This window comes from Eurosta solidaginis, chromosome 1 (assembly GCF_040869045.1).
Source record: "Eurosta solidaginis isolate ZX-2024a chromosome 1, ASM4086904v1, whole genome shotgun sequence".
NCBI lineage: Eukaryota > Metazoa > Arthropoda > Insecta > Diptera > Tephritidae > Eurosta > Eurosta solidaginis.
Window position 1 is genome coordinate 53,651,105 of NC_090319.1, and position 13,409 is coordinate 53,664,513.

General features: G+C 37.5%; 1 protein-coding gene across 1 annotated transcript in view; it reads right to left on the minus strand.

The window, feature by feature from the left end:
• LOC137253407 (probable multidrug resistance-associated protein lethal(2)03659) overlaps window positions 1-13,409 on the minus strand; it is a 76,591-nt gene that overhangs the window by 22,597 nt on the left and 40,585 nt on the right. The window contains exons 4-5 of the mRNA XM_067790282.1: window positions 12,276-12,435; window positions 5,507-5,879 (exon numbers count right to left, since the gene is read on the minus strand). Coding sequence (XP_067646383.1) covers window positions 5,507-5,879; window positions 12,276-12,435 — 533 coding nt within the window. The remainder of the gene's footprint in view (window positions 1-5,506; window positions 5,880-12,275; window positions 12,436-13,409) is intronic.

A 13,409-nucleotide genomic window follows, 5' to 3' on the forward strand; every position in this document is an offset into this window, starting at 1 on the left:
AGTGAATATTCTCAATTACAATTGACGGTTTCTAATTTTCAAATGACGCTTTCTCATTTACAAGTGACTGTTCTTATTTCCATGTGACGCTTTCGCATTTACAATTGGCTAATCTCATTCCCAAATTACACTTTCGCATTTACAATTCACTATTCTCAATTACAACTCACTATTCTCAATTACAAATAATACTTTCGCATTTACAATTGACTATTCTCAAATCCATATAATCGCCCTAAATATTGCAAGCACACCCAAAAAAGACATGAAATTCTGCAACGAAAGCTCTGGCCTTAATCGGCTAATCCCTACATGAAGAATTTACTCTATTATACTAAGCCCTATGTACATATCTCCTTGGAGACACTGGGTACAGTCGTTTTTCTTATTACAATTTACTTTGGTGCACTTTTTGAGTGTAGCCAATCGTTGCAGAGGGTTGCGAATGCCTTATTATGTTGTTATTATTGTTAATGTGTAGGAGTACTTGACCATGTTTAACAGCGCCGCTCATATCTTCTATCGCTAGTCTTGGAAAGCGGGATCTTTGAAAGGAAGCGCTGAACCAAAAGAACGAAGGTAGAAGAAAGATTAGTTTAACATCATGTCATATGAACCGATGGTTCACCAAGTGGGAATGTCGGTAACGACTGCATAAGCAAGAGTTTAAACAATTGCAAGTTTAAAATGTCTTACATCTCTCTAGAAAAGAGGAGCTTCGCCGTGTGGGAGATGCTTCATCCAATTTATTCCGACAGTTGTAATGCCTTACCTCGATCTCGACGGTGTGGATGGCGATGTGGATTTTAAAGTTCCGTCTTCCACTTGCAATCTTGGTTTAGATACTAAGGCCTCATTCAGCTAATTAAGGGGTGTGAGAGAGCAAACTTATTGTGACCAAGTTGATGCCAAACGGCGCTTAAACCAACTTCTTAAGCCTCATAACGCTCACTTATTGCTTATTGCACCGATAGGACATTGCCTCAATATTCCGAACAATATATGCAGCGGAATTCAGGGTGCATCATGCTAGTTATACCTCCTTTTTGTCTTACGTACTCTAATTGGAACGTCTACCGAGGTTGCGCTCTCCTTTGCCTGCTAAACTGGACTTTCATTATCATTTGTCTGACGAAAAGAAGTCATTTTCTAGCTATAAGCAAAGTTTTTCTAAGAGACAGGATAGCGGAACCGGCCAGTGGTCACAAAATATGCCAAGGCTACGATATAATAAATAGGCCGAAGAGTAATCATAGCAGACGACTTTAACTCAAGAGTCATCGCTTGGGGCTACCAGTCATAAGTTCGTGCTAGCGTAACACTTTCAGGACAGCAGCCTTCCAAAGAAACTTTATCAGATATCACGATAATTGCTGACATCAACACTGAGATCACTCTGAGATCACGCACAAGTGCCATAGAGCATGGTCATTCTACCAAATGAACAACTCAAAAAGTGTGGGATAAGCCATGAATCAGTCATGCAAAAACAGGGAAAGCCAATATCATGAACAATAATAAACGGAAATGAGAGGAGCTATAAGAAGTCATCAACAGCGGCTCTCGGCTATAAGATATCACTTAAAAATATAACTGGCAGTGTATCGATATCAGAGTTGAATACAGCCGTAATGCACACTTTTCTATTCATGAAATCAGAGCAGATACAGCAGCGAATCCAAGTTTTTCACGGAAGAATGACCTAGAACTTTCAGCGGCCGTTGTTGTGGTTGTTGTTATAGCGATAAGGTTACTCCCCGATGGCTTTGGGGAGTGTTATCGATGTGATGGTCCTTTGCCGGATACAGATCGGTTACGCTCCGGTAACAAAGCACCATTAATAGGGGCTGCAAAATTTCTAAGATCATGTGAAAAGCCTACGATATTAGACTCACAAAGTAGCTCATATCTCTGAAGAGAGAAGACTTAAGGCTCACAATGGGCATACTGACTGGACACTGCCTTCTGGCGTCACATGCTTATAAGTTAGGCCTCGAAGGTAACAGCAAGTGTAGGAAGTGTGAGCTGCAGGAAGAAATGGTTGAGCACGTTCTGTGTTCATGTCCTGCGCTCGCCAGGTCAAGGCTCCAGTTATTAGATCTTGAGGCAGCAATTAAGCTGGGAAACTGCTGGTATTTGCCAAGAGGACGGAATTATTCTATAACATATGTCCTGTCAAACAAATTCTGGTAACACGGCCAGTTCAACCTAACCTAACAAGAGCCGTTAGTACGTGAATGTATCGGAATCATATAAGTAAGGCAAAGGACGGTCACTTTCGCTTTACTCTTTGTAACCATCGGAGGTTATTAAGTTAACATCATAACATTTCTTCGTACATGGTCTAAAATTTGAGCCTTAATTTTAAACCATTCATGGGTTTAATCAAATTTTAAATTCATTTATACCACATTGGCAGCAGTTTCGAAACAGTAAATGACTTCGTTTATTTGGTAACCAGCATTAACACAAACAACAAAAATTCAGTCTAGGAATCCAGCGTTGAGTCACTCTTGCTAACAAATGCTACTTTGAACTGAGTGGTCATTTGTTGTTGTTGTTGTTGTATTAACGATAAAGACACTCCCCGAAGGCTTTGGGAGTATTACCGATGTTGATTGTCTCTTGCCGGTTCATGAGGAGCCTCGTCTGCAAAATATGTTGATACATTCATATTTGTAACAGGATTCCCCTCGCGTAGGTGAGGTTGACAATTGGGTTGCGGAAGCTTCGTATTGCGCTTATCAACCCCTTGAACCCCATATTGGTCATAGTAAAGTCTTCTTTCGGCAAACAAAAATCAGGCTCTACAAGTCACTTATCTTACCCGTTCTGCTATATGGTGCAGAAGCATGAGCCATGACAACATCAGATGAGGTAGTTCCGGGAGTGTTCGAGAGAAAAGTTCTACGACAAATTTATGGGTCTCTGCGTGTCCTCGACGCTGAGTACCGACGTATATTTAATGATGAGCTGTATGAACTTTACACAGACACCAACATAGTCAAGCGAACTAAAATACAGCGGCTAGGCCATGTTACGCGAACAAAAGATGATGCTCCGGCTAAGAAAGCTTTTTTTTTTATCGGAACCCGCCTATGGAAGCAGAGAAAGAGGGCGGACCCAATACCGTTGGAAAGACCAGCCGGAAAACGATTTTATTTCCCTTGCTGTTACCAATTGGCGCCAGTTGGCAGAGATAAACGCGACTGGCGCGCCTTGTTAGACAGCGATAACCATATAAACGATTAACCCTTTCGCGATATTGTTGCCATATGGCAACAGTAAATATTGAAAGGCCGTCAACACTCTCTTATAATATCAACTTTTTTCGTACATATTTTCAAAAATTTAAGTTTAATCGTTAAATAGAAATTAAGTATGTTATAATCGCCCATTAAATATCGGTAATATAACATTTTTAAAGAAAGGCTTCTGGCGTATAGCACTTTACCCTTTTGTGTTTTGCATTTTTAAATTTTTGAGGTATTTTGGGCAAATGTTTTCAACAGTTTTTGAACAAAGTGTGTTGAAAAATGTCCACTCTGTCGTTTGGCATATAAATATTTTTTCGGTCGAAGCTTTAAAAGTAGGGCTAATTTTAAAACTAATATTTGCAAATATGCCAAGAAAAATAAGTGACAGAGTTATAGAAAAGATTTTGGAGAATTTCGAGGACTTAGATCTATCAGATTTTGAGGATTCGGAATCGGAAGAAATATTAGAGGATTTATTTGAGGCATTTGACAATAATGAAACTTTCATGATGGAGGAACTTTCCCGTCAAGGTCCGTATGATATAAGTATTACAAATATCAACGAAGAATGTAATGACGAACTAGCTCAGAAGCTCGTGCTTCGGACTATCAACCAAAACAAGTTAACGACTTTCGATCGAAAAATACTTCGTGGGCTCCTCCTCAATCTGTGTTTTCTGAGTCTTATTCAAGTAGCGATGTACAATTTCCAGTACAGTACTTTTTGGATTACTTCACTGTAGATTATTATTGAAGAAGTATTGCAGGCGACAAACCAAGCCTCTCTTTTAAAAGACGGTCGGCCATTTAACTTAACGAAGGAAGAATTTTTTAAGTTTATTGGTTTGGAGGTTATGATTGGTACAATTGGTTATCCCAGATTGGATATGTACTGGACAGCACCCACAGATATTCCATCATTTCGTCAAAATATCTCAAAGGAAATAGGTGTAGTAAAAAAGGAAGGTAGATGTATTTTTGATTACCGCATCGAAAGGGAGGGCAATCTTTATGTCATAAGATGGCTTGATGGAGGTATTGTCCAATTGATTTCATCAATATATAGCGTAGATCCGCTTAAAAATGTGCAAAGATTTTTATTTGAAAAAAAAAGACGAAAGTTGAAATAGCTCAGCCAAACATTGTGGAAGGAGTTGAAAAAGTAGACTTTCTTCTTTCATTGTATTGGATATGGATACGGTCAAGGAAATGGACTCTTAAATTATTTGACCACTTAATTGACCTGGCCTGCAACTCATGGCTGGAGTACAGGAAGGATCATGAGGGTAATAATAAAAGCCAAAAGCAGAAACACATGGATTTGCTTGAGTTCCGCAACGACATTGCTGATGGACTGCTAGCGCAAGCAAATAAGGACGCGTGTTCTCGCAAACGTGGACAGCCAAAAATCTCTTTGAATGAAATAATCGACAGTCCATAAACTTCTCGAAAGAGATATGAAACAACACCATCAGTTTCTATCCGATATGATGGAAATCAGCATTAGGTGGAGTGCACTGAGAAAAAAAAAGATGCAAATTAAAAGGATGTTCAGGATTTTCGATATAAAAATGTTCAAAGTGTTCGGTTCACCTATGTCTACCCAACGGGGATCGGGATTGCTATGAGGACTATCACTGCAGCGACTAAGTTCTTGGTAAGATACTTCTTTCCTTTGTATTATTTTAAATAATTTATATAGCTCTAGGTTTCTGTATTACTTTATATGCTAAGATTTTTTTTTTAGTTTATATCTTTATTCATTTTGTAATATGTCAGTATATATTTATTGTATTGAATGGAGTTTTTTATTTAAAACCTTTTTCTATTGTTTTACGCTAGTTTAGAACTCTTGATTTATAAAAAAATAAAATTTTGATGTCAAGCCGAATTTTAATAAACGTGCGAACCTTTATTCAAAAACCAAAAAAATACTGCTTTTCTTTACCATACAAAACATTTGTTGCAATATGGCGACATAAAAAAGGCACTTAACAAAAAAAATTTTCAAAATCATCTGGATTGTGTTGGTGCTAAAACAAATATTCAGACAAAAATTTGGATTTTTGAATGGCGCAATAAAAAGATGTAGCGAAAGGGTTAAGCGCCAATTAAGTAAGTAAGTAAGCCATTTTACCATTTTTTTCGAGTGATGAAAACAAATGTCTAAAGTTTGCAGAGTAGTGTTATTATTAATAAATACGTTGGTGATGTTTTAATAAATTCATTATTTTCATATTTGTACGTACCTCTGTGTACATAAGCCATGTTATAATTATAATTTCAATCGGTCCCAGCCATAAATAATGAATTTGTATAAGTGACAGATCCAGCCGTCCCACATCGTTCGATATCAAATTCACTACTTGGCCAGTTGTGGTGCCACTTAATGCCGTCTTGCTCAAACGTAACGCCTTCCGATAAATTACACTGCACAATGCAAGACGTATCTTCATGCCCATATGTTGTATGCCTAACATATACGGATGCGTGAATAAAACATTCAGAGCACTGCAAAGTATTACACCGGCGGCATAGAGATAGGCAGTGCTGATATTGCTATTGTTTGATGTATTGGCATAGAATTTAATAAGTCCTCCAAGAAAGAGTGGCTGAGTAACACTGCAATATTAAAAAAAAAAAGATGTAAAGAAGTGATTAAATTGAATGTGTTAGTGAATTGAAAACAAGTAAGGACGGGACTGTCTTCAGCTGTGCAGAAGAGTTTATACCTTTCATGAATGGGGCTGAACAATAATCCTATTCCATTCGTAATATCCAAATAATCGGGTGTATAAGATATAAAACCAAACAACAGATGTACCTACCGACGCGATTTTTAAAATAAATATAAAATAAAATAAAAAAAATTGAAGCACTTCCTTTATATAAATGGACAAAAATCATCGAAAAATGTCTCCTTATATAAAAACATATTCTTGCTAAACTTTGATTTTTAAATTTTGACACAAATTGCAAAAATATTTATGAGAAGTAAAAATATAAAGGTGGAGCGCACATTGCTTGAATTGGAAAGTTGGTAGGAAAGGAGGTATTATTAGTCAATCAATTGCGCTTCACCTTTATATTTTTACTTCTCATAAATATTTTTGCAATTTCTATGTCAAAATTTAAAAATCTAAGTTTAGCAAGAATATGTCTTTATATAAGGAGACATTTTTCACTGATTTTAGTCCACTTGTATGAAGGAAGTGCTTAATATTTTTATAACTTTCATGAAAATGAAATGGTATATTAATTTCGTCACGAAACCGAAAATTGTAAGTCCTTAAAGGAAAATAGATAGACCTATCATTAAGTATACCGAAATAATCAGGTTGAAGAGCTGAGTTAATTTAGCTATGTCCGTCTGTCCGTCTGTCTGTTTGTATGCAAACTAGTCCCTCAATTTTTGAGATATCTTGATAAAATTTGGTGAGCGGGTGTATTTGGGTGTCCGATTAGACATTTGTCGGAACCGACCGGATCGGACCACTATAGCATATATCCTCCATACAACCGATTTTTCAGAAAAAGAGGATTTTTGTAATATCTTACCCAATTTAACAGATTGAAGCTTCAAACTTCACCATATACTTTCGTATATTGCACATATTGTTGCCTGAAAAAATGTATGAGATCGGTCGTATATATAGTATATATCCCCCACAAACGATTGTTCAGATAAGGAACTTTTCGTAATTACTGCCCTATTTTAAGAGCTAGAGGCTTCAAATTTCAACGAATGCTTACATATATAGCATATATTGTTGTCTGAAAAAATCATAAAGATCGGTGGTATATATAGTATATATATGGTGTTATATATAGTATATATATATATATATTTTCGCAAATTTTAGCCCCATTTTAACAGCTAAAAGCTTCAAATTTCACCGAATACTTACGTATATAGTACATATTGTTGTCTGAAAAAATCATAGAGATCGGTTGTATATATAGTATATATCTCATACAACCGATTGTTCAGATAAGAAACTTTTCGCAATTTCTACCCCATTTTAACAGCTATAAGCTTCAAATTTCACTGATTGCTTACGTATATAGCATATGTTGTTGTCTGAAAAAATCATAGACATCGGTTGTATATATAGTATATATCTCATACAACCGATTGTTCAGATAAGAAACTTTTCGCAATTTCTACCCCATTTTAACAGCTATAAGATTCAAATTTCACCGATTGCTTACGTATATAGTATGTATTGTTTTGTCAAAAAATCATAGAGATCGGTGATATATATAATATATATATGATGGTATACATAGTATATATATATAGTATATATATATTTTTTTACGATTTCGGCCCCATTTTAACAGCTAGAAGCTTCAAATTTCACCAAATGCTTACGTGTATAGCATATATTGATGTCTGAAAAAATCATTGAGATCGGTGGTATACATAGTATATATCTCATACAACCGATTGTTCAGATAAGAAACTTTGCGCAATTTCTGCCCCGTTTTAACAGCTAGAAGGTTCAAATTTCACAAAATGCTTACGTATATAGCATATATTGTTGTCTGAAAAAATCATAGAGATCGGTGGTATATATATTATATACTTCATATAAACTGTCATTTTGAACCCTTTTTTACGGCTAGAAGCTTCAAAATTCATCAAATTTCATCAAATAGTTACGTTTACGTCATATATTTTTGAAATACGTGATTCGTAGTCATAGTTTTTACATGCAGACCACAAAAAACGTGAAGCTTTGCATCCTCACACAGATTACCTACCTATTTTTTATTTTATATTTATCTTAAAAATCGTTTAGATATGTTAAAATTTCACCAAATGCTTACGTGTATAGCATATATTGTTGTCTGAGAAAATCATAGATACCGGTGGTATATATAGTATACATCCCATACAACCGATTGTTCAGATAAGAAACTTTGCGCAATTTCTTCCCCATTTTAACAGCTAGAAGCTTCAAATTTCACCAAATGCTTACGTGTATAGCATATATTGTTGTCTGAAAAAATCGTTGAGATCGGTGGTATATATAATATATATCTCATACAACCGATTGTTCAGTTAAGAAACTTTGCGCAATTTCTGCCCCTTTTTAACAGCTAGACGCTTCAAATTTCACCATATGCTTACGTATATAGCATATATTGTTGTCTGAAAAAATCATAGAGATCGGTGGTATATATATTATATACCCCATATAAACTCTAATTTTTGCCCCCTTTTTACGGCTAGAAGCTTCAAAATTCATCAACTTTCATCAAATAATTACGTTTACGTCATATATTGTTGAAATACGTGATTCGTAGTTATAGTTTTTACACGCAGACCACAAAAAACCTGAAACTTTGCATCCTCACACAAATTACCTACCTGTTTTTTATTTTAAATTTATCTTAAAAATCGTTAAGGTATGTAGATCTGTTCACTTTATATTTCTTATCTTATACATCCGATTATTCGGAGATTACACGAACGGGATAAGATTATGGTTCAGCCCCATTCATGAAAGGAATGAAGCCTTCGGCACAGCCGAAGCCAGTCCCGTACTTACTTGTTTATTTTATTTTTATTTTCTCCTTTTCTTACATTTTCTCGGTGTCTTAACCATCTGTCAAGTTTTACGCTTGTAGCTCAATGAGAACTTACATAAAAATCAATCCAAAAATTCCCTCCGCTTGATTTTTCTAAATGTTTCCGTGCGCCTCCTAGCGGATCTTTTTGTATCGTATCATCGGCTGTCATCGACCTCTGAATTAAGTTTGAAATTTCAAGTCTCTAGCTCATCGAGATGTTACTTAAAAGCTGGTTTGAAAATTTTCTAATTCTTATCTAATTATTTCGATCCGTGCGCCACCTAACGGATTTTTTCCTTTTGTGGCATTGTCAGGGTGTTCTTTGTATGAAAAGCGGACAAACACTCAACCGACCGAAAGTTTAACGTTTTTTGTGGTCTGCATGAAATACCTATGACAATAAATCACTTATCTCAGCAATATATGACGTAAACGTAATTTTTTGATGAAATATGAAGCCTCTAGCCATTACAAGGCGGGCAGAAATTACGAAAAGTTTCTTATCTCAACAATCGGTTGTATGGGATATATACTATATATACCACAGATCTATAAAATTTTTTCAGACAACAATGAATGCTCTTAACGTAAGCATTCGGTGAAATTTGAAGCTTCTAGCTGTTAAAATGGGGCAGAAATTACAATAAGTTTCTTATCTGAACAATCGGTGGAATGGGATATATACTATATATAGCACCGATCTATACAATCTTTTCCGACAACAATGAATGCTCTTAACGTAAGCATTCGGTGATATTTGAAGCCTCTACCTGTAAAAATGTGGCGGAACTTACGTAAAGTTTCTTATCTGAACAATCGGTTGTATGGGATACATACCATCTACACGACCGATCTCTATGATTTTTTCAGACAACAATATTTGCTATATACTTAAGCATTTGATGAGATTGGAAGCTTCTAGCTGTTAAAATGGGGCAGAAATTACGAAAAGCTTCTTATATAAACAATAGGTTGTATGGGATATATACTATATATAGCACCGATCTATACATTTTTTTCAGACAACAATGAATGCTCTATACATAAGCATTCGGTGAAATTTGAAGCTTCAATCTGATAAATTGAGGAAGATATGACAAAAATCCTCTTTTTTATGAAAAATCGGTTGTGTGGGGGATATATGCTATAGTGGTTCGATCCGGCCGGTTCCGACAAATGTTTAATCGGACACCTTAATATACCCGGACTAGTTTGAATATAATCAGACAGATGGACAGATGGACATGGCTAAATCAACACAGCTCTTCATTCTGATCATTTCCGTATACTCATGGGTATATCTATTTTCCTCTAAGAACTTACAAATTTGAGATTCGTGACAAAATTAGTATACCATTTTATTTTCATGAAAGGTATAAAAAATTTGCAAGGTTGACTTGTTAAATCCTCTACATAAAAGGGGCAAATTTTTTAGCGGCATCCTTTCTAGAGGGAAAATATTTAAACACTCTTAAAAAATTCCATTACAGCAGAGCTGGGTAGTAATGATTACTTTAGAAACTAAATTACCGTCACTTCCTCATTACAAGTACCAAGGTGAAAGTAACCAGTTCATTTCCTCCACAGCAAAGGAAGGAGAACCAAGATGGGTGGCATTTTCCGCGTCCATTTCATCATTTTTCTATAACACCTTCTAACACTGGCAACATCCGTTTCTCCTCACCAAATATAAGGACTGGTATGGTGAGATTATACCATCGCGGTTTAGATTTGCTGCTTTAAGTTACTTCCCGAGAATTAGGCTATTAATGTTATAAGATTTCGCGACGAAACGAAACGAAATCATTTCGTTAAATTAATTTGATTTTATACGAAGCGTAATGGTGGCGTTTCGTTTGTTGAGCATACTTGATTTAAGTACCTCTTCAGGCTTTTTACTCCATATAAAAAAGTGATTAAGAGCCACGCCACCTAGATGGGAGAGCCTTTGCCTTGCCACAAAGACACATTCGCAGAGAATGTGAGCCGGTGTTTTATCCTATGGCTCATAAAACCACATAGATGATTTAGAGCTTTAGATGATTACAAAACGTGGAGTAGCTGCTGTCTTCAAGCAAAGAGTCAGCGCATTTGCGCCTTAGCAACCATGGCCCTGTTGGCAGCCATAATTTCGAAATAGTAAAATACTTCGTTTATATGGGAACCATTAACACAAACCACAACATCAGCTTTAAAATCCAGCGAAGAATTAATTACTTAATTGGCGCTTAACCGTTTGAACCGGTATGGCCATCCAACAATGCTCGCCAGTCGCTTCCTGGCTCTGCCAAGATTGTTCCAGAGCGGTTAAGAATCACTCTTGATAATAAATGCTACTTTGGACTAGGTAGGCAATTGAAAGTAAAGTCCTCTCTCGGCAAACGAAAATGATACTCTACAAGTCACTTATCGTGCCAATCCTGCCATATGGTGCAGAAGCATGGACCATGACAACATCAGATGGAAGGGCTCTGGGAGTGTTCGAGAGAAAAGTTCTTCGAAAGATGTATGGACCCCTAAGCGTTGGCGGCGGCGAATACCGACGAAGATTAATTGAAGAGCTGTACGAGCTTTACGCACACATCAACATAGTCCAGCGAATTAAACGCAGCGGATACGCTGACTAGGCCACGTAATGCGAATGAAAGATGATGCTGCGGGGAAGGAAGTATTTTTATCGGAACCCGCCTATGGAAGCAGAGGAAGGGACGGCCCCTACTCCATTGTAAGCACCAGGTGGTAAGCGATTTAAACTCCCTTGGTGTGACCAATTGGCGCAAGTTAACCCAACAAAAATTCGACTGGCGCGTCTTATTGCACGGCCATAATCGTTTAAGCGGTTAGGCGTCAATTAAGTTGTAAGTCAGGTGTGTGAGCGTTCGTAGGTCCCCTCTGCTAAGATTAATGAGTTTGGCTGATACCCTGGTTGCTGGGGGTGTTAACAATTTGGCATGTCTTTACATTCCACCCAGCATTATCTAAACTGTATGTATCAGTTACTTATGGTTACCCTAGTATGCACCGTTGTGAGTCCACAGACGGGCTCTGAACTACAGAATGCTGCATTAGTACCCTGCCTTGCTAGGTAGTCTGCTTATTCATACCTTTATGTCCCTGATGATCGGGAACGCATCCTTAGAAAATCTTATTTTCGGCTCCCATATCATTTAGGACTCCAATTCATTCACTAGCTTAGAATTAATTGTGTAGCACTGCCAGGCATGCAAGGCGAGCTGACTGTCTGACATAATGGGAAACAGGTTCATAAAATGGCACTCTAGTAAACTTTAACTGGAGTTTAAACTCGCACTGAAAAGCAAGGCATAATTCAGACAAAGTGGCAGATAGACAACTCTCTTTCGTTCGTTCCAAGTTAAGAAATTTTTATCAGGACCGTTCGATATGTATATCATTAAAATGCACATTCTGATTACTTACCGTAGTCCTATTTCCAACACAAATATCACCGCTCCAAATAACGCATAACGCGGACCGAACACACGTAACACAGCGCGCACCAAAGTCGGTTGCTTATGTTTTTCTCTTTTTTTATCGATCTCCGCCTCCCAAGCAACGCTCATTTTATTCCCAAGTTCGGCTGAAATGAACCAAATCATACACAAGCTTATGTTAATATTTGCAGACATATAAACATAGTTTAAGGATTATAATTGTCAAATAAATATAGTTTACAAAAAACTAAACAACACGCGGTGCATAGAGGTTCGTGTCTCCGCTTTGCTTAACTCGTTTTGTAGCGAGTTTAACCACTAAGGACTGGACCAGGAGTAAAGGTCTATCGGCCAATTCAGCCAAAACTGAACTGGTTCTGTCCACTAGGAAATATAAGATAACTGTGTTGCAGCTGCCGGTGCTAGCGGGTACGACTCTGACGCTGAGGGACTCTGCCAAATACCTAGGAGTAATTTTGGATAGGAAACTATCCTGGAAGGAAAACGCTCAGGACCGTATGAGGAAAGCAGCGGTGGCACTGTACAGCTGTAGGGTAGCTGTTGCACGAAGATAGGGACTGTCACCGGATATTACTCTACACTGCTGTGGTTAGACGAATCCTTCTTTACGGGGCTTTGGTCTGGTGGATGAGCTTAGATACAAAATCAAACCTACGAGTATCCCAGAAGGTACAAAGAAGTGCGTTGCGGGTGCTCTGCGCACCAGCCCTGCGGAGGCGCTGGATACTCTTTTTAATGTGTTGCCAATAGATTTAATGGCCAAGTAATGTGCGGCCTTTTCTGCTCTACGGCTGAGAGAGTTATCCGACTGGACTATGTGGTTGGCCATGCAGCCATCCTTAAGAATCTAGATTCGCCTTCGTCGGGCTATTGCGCTCCGACTATATTTTTCGATATGAAGTACGAGGTTGTTATCCCGGATAGGGATTATTGGTCGCAGGAGCCGCCAGACCTGAGCGATAAGCTGCAGTAATGTATATACTGACGGCTCCAAACTGGATAAAAAGATGGACAGCGGGGTCTTTGCACCTCAACTAGGGTGGAATCTATCCTTTAGCCTACCCGATCATTTCAGCGTCTTTCAGGCGCAGGTGGCTGC